The 9,922-nt window shown below is 70.8% G+C and overlaps 2 protein-coding genes across 2 annotated transcripts; both read left to right on the top strand.

Annotated features, from left to right (window-relative positions):
• Positions 1-127: 127 nt before the first annotated feature.
• On the top strand, positions 128-3,835 carry RHOBADRAFT_56143 (uncharacterized protein; the record flags this gene model as incomplete). Its single annotated transcript, XM_018418210.1, has 5 exons — positions 128-877; positions 960-1,947; positions 2,015-2,395; positions 2,476-3,284; positions 3,362-3,835. 5 exons carry the CDS (start codon positions 128-130, stop codon positions 3,815-3,817), a joined length of 3,384 nt encoding a protein of 1,127 aa, XP_018268055.1. The 3' UTR covers positions 3,818-3,835.
• A 5,617-nt stretch (positions 3,836-9,452) lies between these two features.
• Positions 9,453-9,825, top strand: RHOBADRAFT_47187 (uncharacterized protein; the record flags this gene model as incomplete). The annotated part of the gene is made up of 2 exons (XM_018414945.1): positions 9,453-9,743; positions 9,805-9,825. 2 exons carry the CDS (start codon positions 9,453-9,455, stop codon positions 9,823-9,825), a joined length of 312 nt encoding a protein of 103 aa, XP_018268054.1.
• Positions 9,826-9,922: the final 97 nt, after the last annotated feature.

The following is a 9,922-nucleotide window of genomic DNA, read 5'->3' as shown; positions in this document are numbered from 1 at the left end:
CGAACAGCACCGCAGCACTTCGCCTGACGAGCTTCACTGACCATCCGCCCCTCGTCGCCACAGCCTCCTCGTCCGCGCGCACCCCCGTGGCCGAGGTCCGCCTCGCTCACGCCGCGAGTGCCAAAGCATGTCGCACCACCGAGCTGCAGCTCGCGCCTCGGCTCATCAACCTGCGCCGACCCTCGTCATCCCCGACCGCGATGCCGACCTCGCGCCGTCGGCCGTCCCCTTTCCCTCGCCGACCCGCCCCGACGCTTCACCCTCCCCGACGAGCCCTTCCTTCCCTTCCACTTCTCGCCCATCTTCCCCCGACATGCTCATCTCGCCAGCAGCGTCGTCGTCCAGGCGCTCGCCTTCGCCCGGCCCACACGCTCCGGCAAAACGCCCGACCTTCATGCGCGTCCGTCAAACTTCCCTGCCGGCCTCGCTCGTCCAGTCTCGGCACCACTCGATCGTCGGCTCGGCGGGTCTTTCGGCGATGGTGGCGAGTGCCGCGAGCGGCGGCGCCAAGCGGGTCAGCGTCGCGTCGTTCGCGAGCTTCGACAGCCTGCCCGAGGAGGAGGAGGGCCAGGGCGACGTCGACGGCGCCGAGATGGGGAGGCTAGGCCTCTCTCGGCGCTCGCTGAGCCCGCCCGCGACGCCGCCACGGCCCGTTGCCGCCAAGCGCTCGTCCCTTCCGGCCTTGTCGAGCGCTCTCGCGTGCGGCGTCTCGGTCGTCCGGCCGCGCACGCTGTCGGCGCGCACGTCGAGCCCGAGCCGGTGGTCGGTCATGAGCGAGGGCGAGCGGGAGAAGCACGCCCAGACGAGGTGGAGGATCGCCGAGGAGCTGAGGGAGTCGGAGAGGGCGTACGTGAGGGTGCTCGAAGACGTGGACTCGGTGCGTCCTCACCTCCCTCTCGTTCGGCCTCTACTATTACCGATACGAGAAGCCTGACTGGTTGTCGGAGCCCGTGGTGCAGCTCTACTACCAGCCGCTCATCGAGGCGCTCCCCGCCGACGACCCGCTCTCGCGGCGCAGCTCCAAGCGCTACTCGACCGCGACACAGCCCGACAGCCGTACTACCTCGCCTCGTCACTCGCTGTATGGCGCACCTCAGCCTCGTTATCGCACCTCGACCGCCGAGTCGCTCCTCTCGACCGCACCTTCATCCGCTTCGACCACTTCCCCACCGCCCATCCAGCCCATCCTCTCTCGCCGCGAGATCAACAAGGTCTTCTCCAACTTCTCCGACGTCCTCAACTTGGCGCACGTCATGCTCCTCGCGCTCGAGGAGGCCGTCCCGCCACGGCCTTCTCAACCCGTGTCGATCCAAACAGGCGTGGCGGCGGTGCCTGCGAGCGAGTCGACGACGACCTGCTCGGCGCCTGCGACCGCCGAGACGAGTGTCGAGGCCTCGAGCGTCGAAAACGGCATCGAGGCGTCCGCCCTGAGCCGCAGCGGCGGGACCGTCGAGTCGGAAGGGCCCGAGACGCCCGACCAGTCGCCGCCGACCAAAGCGACGCCCAAGGTCGTCCCTCGACAGCGTCCACTGTCGACCCGCAGCACGGAGCGTCGCCGCAGCACGCCCGTCGCCCCGCCGGTCCGCCTCGGCAAGGCGCTCCTGCCGATCCTCCCTTTCTTCAAGCAGTACTCGCTCTTCATCGCCAACTTCTCGGCCTCGCTCGCCCTCCTGTCGCGCCTCGACGGCTCGTCCTCGATCACGTCGTCGGCGTCGTCGGCCTCACGATGGCAGGCGTTCGTCGCCTCGCGGCAGCAGCATCCGGGCGGCGAGCACGGCGGCGAGCCGCACTCGCAGGCGAGCAAGATCGGTCTCGCCGGCCTGCTTCTCAACATCGTTCAGCGCGTGCCGAGATATCGCCTCCTGCTCAAGGACCTGTTGCGCCACACGGACGACGAGCACCCGGACGCGCGCGACCTGCAGGCGGCTTTCGACCTCGTCGACGGCGGTGCGTCCTCCTCTTTCCCCTCTCAGTCCCTCGCGAGACTCATACTGACTCTTCGAGCGGCACACAGTCGCCTCGCACCTCGACTCGCAGATTGCGGCCCACACGAGCGCGCTCGCCCTCCTCGACCTGCAGCGCTCGTTCCTCCCCGGGTCGTTCCCCTCGTCGCCTCTCGTCGCTCCCGGTCGCACGCTCTTCAAGTCCGGTCCGCTGTCGCAGGTCTCGCACTCGGGACCGCCGAGACCCAGGACGCTCTTCCTGTTCTCGGACCTGCTCATCGTCGCGGCGGCCGAGGAGGTCTGGATCGGCGACGAGGACCGGTACCGCCTCGTGGGCCGGTACGAGCTGGACGAGGTGACGGTCGTCGGGAACGAAGAGGTTGACCAGGAGGGCAGGAGGAGGTGCGGGTTCCAGGTGCTGTCGAGGGAGCGGTCGTTCGCCGTTTACGCCGGTACGTCCCGAGCTCTCACTTCTCTCGCGGCCGACAAGGTCGGTCGGAAGGGCAGTTCTTGACGGGATTGCGCCGTGCAGACACTCGCGGCGACCGTGATACATGGCTCGACGCCATCCGCAACGCCAAGGCGACCCTCTCGACGGCGCGAGCGACCATCCAGCGCTCGGCCCCCTCGACGCCTCTCGCCCCCGTCTCGACGTCGCCTCTGCTCAGCAAGCTCGACCGCCGCATCTCCCTCCCACCGCCGTCTGCGTCCTCGACCACGCCCCATCCGCTCGCACGCACCCGTTCGACCTCGTCGCACCTCGGCGTCCCTCCCTCGCGCCAGGTGTCGCTCCCGCCGTCGCTCGGCTTCATCCCGCCGAGCCCGGCAGAAGAGCTCGACAAGCTCATCTTCCCGTCGACCTCGAGCGCCGCGTGCGAGATCGTCCAGTCGCCGCTCGAGGGCCCGCCATTGGCGGAGCGAGTCGAGGCTCGTGCGGGCAGCCCAGCGGTCGCTTCGAGCAGCGGGACCAGCTCAAGGGCGGCCATCCTCTCGTCACCAACAACGTCGTCGCCCACTGCAAGCTCTTCGACGTCGACGTCGTCGTCGCCGCCGGCGGCTCGTCCTTCCCTCGCTCGGTCCCGTCGTTGGTCCGAGTTGCCGACCTCGTCCGCCTTCGCCGCCCTCTCGTCCATCTTCCTTCCTTCCCCACCCTCATCCTCTCCCGACCTCGCGTCGGGCGAGACCGCCTACCCCGTCATCGACGCGTACCAGGCGCCGGTCTGGGTCCCGGACTCGCGCGCGCCTCGGTGCCAGAACTGCGCCCGAGACTTTGGGCTGTGGCGGCGCAGGCATCACTGTCGGCTCGGCGGCTGCGTCGTGTGCTGGGAGTGCTCGACCAAGGTCCGTCCCTCTCGTTTCTCTCTCGACTCGCTCGCGCAGGGACTGACGAGGTCAATGCGCCCGTTTCTCACCCGCAGTACTTCGTCATTCCCGCCGCCGTCTTCTCCTCTCCCTCCCTCGACCCCTCCTCCGGCCCCGCAGCTCCTCCCACGTTGTCGACCGAGCCCGACCGCCTCGCTCGCGCGTGCGACTCGTGCTTCACCTCGGTCTTTGCCCCGACGACGCCCGCCTCGCGCTTTCTCGACGCGCACCCGACCGCGACCGACACATTTCCCCGGCTCGGCATGCGCGGCGGCGGGACTGGGAGCGTCAAGTGGACGGGGACGTGGCGGATGAGCAAGGCGCTCGGACCTGCTGGAGGAGGGCTCGCGCCGCTGTGGGACCTCGAGGAGCTGGCGGCGGCAGCAGCGGGCTCGGACGGCAGCGGGGCGAGGCAGAGCACGCCGACGGCGGCGAGTGCGGGCCAGGGCGAGGCGCGCAGGACGCGAGAGCGTTCGGCGGTCAAGCAACTCAAGGCGCTCTTGGGCGAGTGAGGACGAGACGTGCAACGAGTGCCGTTCCTGCTCGAGTGACTATTGCGAGTTGCAGACTGCTAAAGAGAGACTATAGAAGGACGAAAGAGAGACAGAGAGAGGGCAGGGCTAGATCTACTGAGAGGAAAGTTCGCCTCGCTGCTCCTTCACGCGAGCACCGCCTCTCTCCTTCTCGGCGCCGGCGCGTCGTTCTCCTTCTCCCGGTCATGCGGCGCGCTCGTCCTCCTCGACCTCGACGACACGGGTAGCCCGAGCCCGACGCCCAGATGCGCCGTGCTCGCCGCCTTGCGCACGCCGGCCAGCGTCGCCGCCGGTCGCGAGGGCGTCTGCTCGTACGCCGTCGGCGGCAGCGTCAGGTCGTGCTCCTCGTCGTCGGTCGAGATGGCGGGGTCGACGACGGACGAGCGGCGGGTCGAGGTCGAGGTCGTCGAGGTGCGGCGAGAGAGGGACGACGAGGTGCGGCGGGCCTGCTTCTCGGCGGGAAAGGGCGTTGTCGAGTGTAGACGAGTCGAGATGGATGTACGGCGAGAGGCCTTGGCGGTCGAGGGCGCGGCTGACGAGGGGACGCGCGGCGCGAGCGTCGATCGGCTCGTGTAGGACGACTCGGCGGCCGCTGCGGCGGCGGCGGCAGCGCTCTCGCGCTCGAGCTTGATCGTCGACATCTGTCGCTTCCAGTGCTGCGCCTCCTGCTGCTTGGCCTGTGGAGGAGGAGGCTCGCGAGTGAGGGTCTGTGCGTCGAGAGTACGAGAAAGACGGGGGACGCACGTCGAGCGCGATGTTGAGGCCGAACACGTCCTCCTCGAGCTCGGCGGTGCGCTTCTTGAGCTTGGTGACCTTGACTGCGAGCGAGGGAGAGGTTAGTGACGTCTCGATGGGGAGGGGGCAAGAAGGAAGAGAGGAGGACGCACCCTCACGATCCGCTGAGTCGCGCCGGAGCTTGCCGACGAGGTCGTTGAGACGGTTGTTCTCCTTCTGCAGCGCCTCGAGCTCCTTCCTCGTCCTGCCCGCCTGCTTCTCCGACTCGGCGAGGACCCGGTCGCGCTTCTCGAGCACGTCGGCGCTCTCGCGCCTCGCCGACGCGAACTCCTTGTGCACCTGGGCGAGCTGCGCCTCCTTGGCGGCCGCCTCGGCCTCGATGCGGACGACGGCGGCCTCGAGGTCGGCCATGGCGGCGAGCGCCGTCTGGCACTGTGAGACCTGCTCGGCGAGCTCGCCGTCCTTGGCCCGTGCCGCCTCGGCGAGCCGGTCGCGCTCGAGCTCGGCGGCCTCGATGCGCGGGCACGCCTCGTCGAGGTCCTGCTGCAGCGCGTCGTGCTCGCGCAAGACCTCGTCGAGCTCGGCCTCTTTGGCGGCGAGCGTGTCGGCCATGTCGGCGTGCGCGAGCTCGGCGTGCTGGCGCTCCTCCTGGACGGCGCGCCCGAGGCGGTCCGACTCGTCGCGCTGTGCGCGCAGCTGGTCGCGCAGGTCCGCGAGAGCGGCGTCACGCTGCACGAGCTCGTGCCGGACGAGCTGGGCCTCGCGCTGTGCGTCGGCCTGCGCGGCCTCGACCCGCCGCTGCACCTCGCGCTCGACGGCCTCGTCGTCGAGCCCGCGCCCGCTCTCGCCGAGCGCCCGCAGCTCGTGCACCTCGTCGCGCAAGCGCGCGAGGGCCTGCTCGCGCTGCTCGACGTCGATCGCCCACCGGCTGCGGAGCTCGTCCCGCTCGCGGACGACCTCGGCACGGCGCTCGTCCCCACGCTCGACCTCGCGCTTCATCGCCGCGCGCTCGTCATCCGCCTGCTCGAGCGCGGCGTGCGCGTGACGAAGGCGGATCTCGCCGTCGCGGACGTCGTGCACCTTGCGAGCGAGCTCGGCACGCGCGCGGGCGAGCTCGGCCTCGAGGTCGTCTCGGAGCGCGCGGTCCTCGCGCACTCGGGTCTCGAGCTCGTCGGCGAGGAGCTGGACCGTCTCCTCGAGCGCGGCGGACGTCTTGCGGGCCGAGGTCGGCGGCGGCCCGGTGGCGGCGGCGGCGGACGGGCCCGAGCGCAGGGCGCGCTCCTCCCACGCGAGCGCGAGCTGCTCGACCTCCTTGAGCTCCGAGCGCGTCTCGCCGACCTGCTCCTTGAGGGTGCGGATGACGGCGTCCTTGTGCTCGACCTCGTTCTGGAGGTTGGTGACGAGGCTCGACAGGAGGAACCGCTGCGACGACGAGGCGGCGAGCTGGTCCTGCTGCGTCGAGAACAGGTCCTGCAGGAGCGTGACCGCCTGCGGCTGGATCGACGAGCTCGAGGTGCGCGCGAGCTGGAGGAGGAACGGGTTCTGCGACGGCGTGACCGGGTTCCGGGGCCGAGGGATCCGAGAGGCCGACTGCGGCGTGGCCGGCGCGCGACGAGCCTGGGCGCGACTCGGTGTCGCAGGCGTCGGGATGGCGTGCGTCGAGGAAGAGGTGACGGCGGCTAGAGACGAGGACAGGGACGCGGCGAAGGAGGGCTGGGTTGGAGGAAAGTCGCGGGCTCGAGCACGGCTGGTCGAGGCGACAGGCTCGAAAGGCGTGTTGGCGTTCGACTCGGGCTCAGGCTGTGGGTGTGCTCGAGCGTCAGGACTGCCTGGGACGGACACTGAGAGATAGAGAGAGAGAGAGAGGAGACGCACAACCTCGACGATGGGCGAGAGGAAAGCCGCACGGACCTCCTCGAGCTCGACGATGCTCGACTCGGCGACGAGGACGGCCTCGTGCTCGACGACGTCGTCGACGTACGCACTCCTCCCTGCGTCCGCCTCCGCCGCCTCGCGCTCGTCGTGCCACTCGCGCTGCGGCGAGTAGTACACGCTCGCCTCGGTGCGGTCGCCCGCCTCCCCTGTCCCCTCCCGCACTTCCTCCAGCTCCTCCTGCTCCACCTCACTGACCTCCCCCCCCTCCTCACCGGCCTCGACACGCGACCCGTCCTTTGGGCTCGCCTTCTCGCCCCGCTCGAGCCGGCTCCACTCGTCCCTCGCGCTCTGCGACAGGCCGTCGCGCGCCCTCGCGGCCATGAACTGGCGGTAGAACGACGACGACGAGCCTGCGAGGCCCGGAGCGGGTGCGGGAGGTGCCGCGGCGGGCGAGGAGGGCGTGGCGGGTGGAGGAGGGGGAGAGGTGCGGGATGTGCGGAGGGGCGAGGACGGGACGGCGCTCGACGCCGTGACGGGTCGCACAGGGGATGCGGGTGGCGGCGAGGAAAAGTCGATGAGGCGCAGCGACGCATCGGGCGACGAGTCGACCGGCTGGGCGACCTCGTGCGACTCGTCGGCGGCGCTCGAGGCCATCGAGAGGTCCTGGGGCGCCTCGAACCGCAGGGGGGACGGCACGGCAGGTGCGCTCGACAGCGGGGCCGACAGCGCACTCGGTGCGCGCGGCGTCGCCGTGCCGAGCGCCGTCGACGAGCTCAGGTTGGCCCTCGACCCGGCGACCTCGACCGGGCGGTTCGGCTCGGCGTTGTTGCCGAACCGCTGCGCCGGCGGCGTGCGCATCGAGCGAGGCTGCAGCGCGCTCAACTCGGCGAACGACTGGCCGCCGAACGAGGGCGCGCCGGGGTTCGCGCCGCCGGCGAGCGAGCCCTGGAGGAGGAACGTGTCCGACGCCGACACCGACGTCGACGCCGACATGGTGCGGCTGCTCGCGTCGCCGCCGGCGAGGAGCGATGCCGAGGCATCGAGTGCGCGCTGGCTCGGCGCGGAGGACGACGCGGTCGAGGCGTCCGGGCGCTCGAGGACGCTCGCGCCGAGTGCCGAGTTGAGGCCGGCGAACGGGTTCGACTCGTCAAAGAGGGTGAGCGGCGGTGCTGAGCCGGGCGTCGACGGGTCGACTGAGATGAGGGGGAGGTCGGCGGCGGGTGCGGGTGCGGATGCGGAAGCGGGAGGAGGAGGGGGAGGGAGGGAGGTGGTCGAGTCGACGAGCGAGACGTCCGGGCTCGGGATGACGGCCTGGAGCTTGGACAGGAACGACGCGACGAGGACCGACGAGTCGCCGTCTGCGCTCGGCTCGCCCGCCGAGGCGTCAGGCGCGCCACCCACCGACTCGTCCGCTCGGCGGCCCGCCTCGCGACCGGGCTGGCCGTCCTCCTCCTCGCGCACGTCCACGTCGTGCGGCCGCGCGGTCCGCCCCGCCGAGCGAGACCCGACCGCGACGCTCGGCGAGTCCTCGCTCGTCAGGCCCTCGCCGTCGACCTCGCCTTCAGGCTCGGGCGTGCGCTCGACGACGCTCGCCGTGAAGCGCACGCTGCGGCCCGTGCCGGGCGTGCGCGGGTACTTGAGGATGCCGCTGCCCGCCCGGCTCTGCGCGTCGTCCAGCGGCGACCAGCGGTCGGCGCGGCCGGCGCCCGAGATGGACGACGGGTCGGCAAAGGTGGGCGGCGGCGGAGGAGGGGGAGGGGGCAGGGTCGACGCGCTCAGGAGCGGCGACGGGCACGACGAGATGGGCGAGAACTGGACGCGCTGGACTGGGCCAACCGACGAGCGCATCTTGCCCGTCGACTGGGCTGAGGTCGAGCGCGAGCGGGGCACGGGCGTGCGCGTCGTTGGCGGCGAGTCGGGCACGAGGCGGACGCCGCTCGTCTGCGCCGGCGAGGCCGTCACGGGCGTCCTCGTTGCCGGCCCGGGTGCCGCAGCAGCCGAGGACGGCGAGACGGCGGGCGAGAGCGACAGGGACGACTGGTCGCCAAAGTTGAGCGAGTGCATCTCTGCCGAGTCGAGTGACAGGTGGAACGACGACGCGTCCGAGCTGCCGCTCCTGTCGCCCTTTGGCGACGCCTTGCGCGCGGCCGGCGACTGGTTGGGCGGCGTGGCGAGCGTCTCGACCTCGTCGTCGCCGTCGAGGAGGTCCCGCATGCTGAAGTCGGCCCGCGCCGACTCACCTCCTCCTGCTGCGCCCTCGGGTGACGTGCTCGCAGTTCGAGGGGCTACTGCGAGCTCGTCGAGGCTGGTTGCGCTGGCGCTTTTACGGAAGACGGAAAAGTGAGGGTGGGCCGAGAGGATGCCGGACATGGTCGCGCTCGAGGTCGACAGCGAGTTGGGCGAGACGCGCGATGGCGGACGGTGATCTGGCGTGTATGGCGGCTGGGCTGCTGGGCTGTCGAGCGCGGGCGAAGCTGTGGGTGCAGAGGTTCGATGATGAGCGGCGTGTGCTGAGGGACGGGGGGGGCGAGTGGGAGGGCCACGCACCGGGTGGAGGCGTCGCCGGGTGCGTCTCGTCTTGTGGTACGTCTGGTGCACCGTCGGCGGCGTGCTCGACTGCTGCCAGGGGCCCGTGGTGGTGGAGGTACGACGAGAGACCGAGTGACGAGAGGAACCCGCTCATGGCGCGCGGTAGTGCGAGCGGCGCTGCGGCGCGGTCGTGCGCGCGATTTGAGCTGCACTGGTGCGCGTGTCGAGGTGCAGGGCGCGCGGCTGTGCGTTGCGAGGGAGAGGGCGTCGCCAAACACCGGCGGCGGAAACTCGTCGCCTTTCTGCCCCTCCCCTGAGTGATGAGACATTTCGCACACGTGCACTTTTGCCTCCACCACCTCGGCAACAGCTGTGCGCGACCTCGCTCTTTCCTGCAAGCCTCGCCCGCTCGCGCCACTGCTCTGGCTTGCTTCCTGGGCTGCTCAGCCGTCCTCGCAACGCCCACTTCCCGACCATGGACGTCCCTGTGCCCGGCGCGACCCACCACCTCGGCCACACCGACGCACCCTCGGGCTCGTCGTCGTCGCTCCTCACCAAGGTCAAGCGCCAGTTCAGCCTCACCAAGAAGCCCAGCACCTCCAGCAACAGCTCGACGACGAGCCTCAACTCGCTCAGGGAGCACCTCCCAAAGAGCCTCGGCGGAACCCCGAGGAGTGCACCAGACGGCACCGCGTCGAGCGTCCTCGGCGGCTCAGACGTCGACGAGCCGACCGCCTACACGATCGCACCCCCAGATCATCGCGAGGTGCGCCCCCACCCTCTGCCGCCGACGTCCTCCTCGACTCGACGACCTCCCCCCCCCACAGGCGAGCCCTGGGGACCATTAGCTTTGCCGGGCCTTCGCTCTCTCATTCACGTGCGGGGTGCTCGCAAGGGGAGCCGGGTTCGGTCCCTAGGGTCGGGATGACGGCAATGGGAGACTTA

The sequence above is a fragment of the Rhodotorula graminis genome (genome assembly GCF_001329695.1).
Source record: "Rhodotorula graminis WP1 unplaced genomic scaffold RHOBAscaffold_17, whole genome shotgun sequence".
NCBI lineage: Eukaryota > Fungi > Basidiomycota > Microbotryomycetes > Sporidiobolales > Sporidiobolaceae > Rhodotorula > Rhodotorula graminis.
The sequence above is the reverse complement of the archived record's forward strand: the minus strand, read 5'-3'. Positions and strand labels throughout refer to the sequence as shown.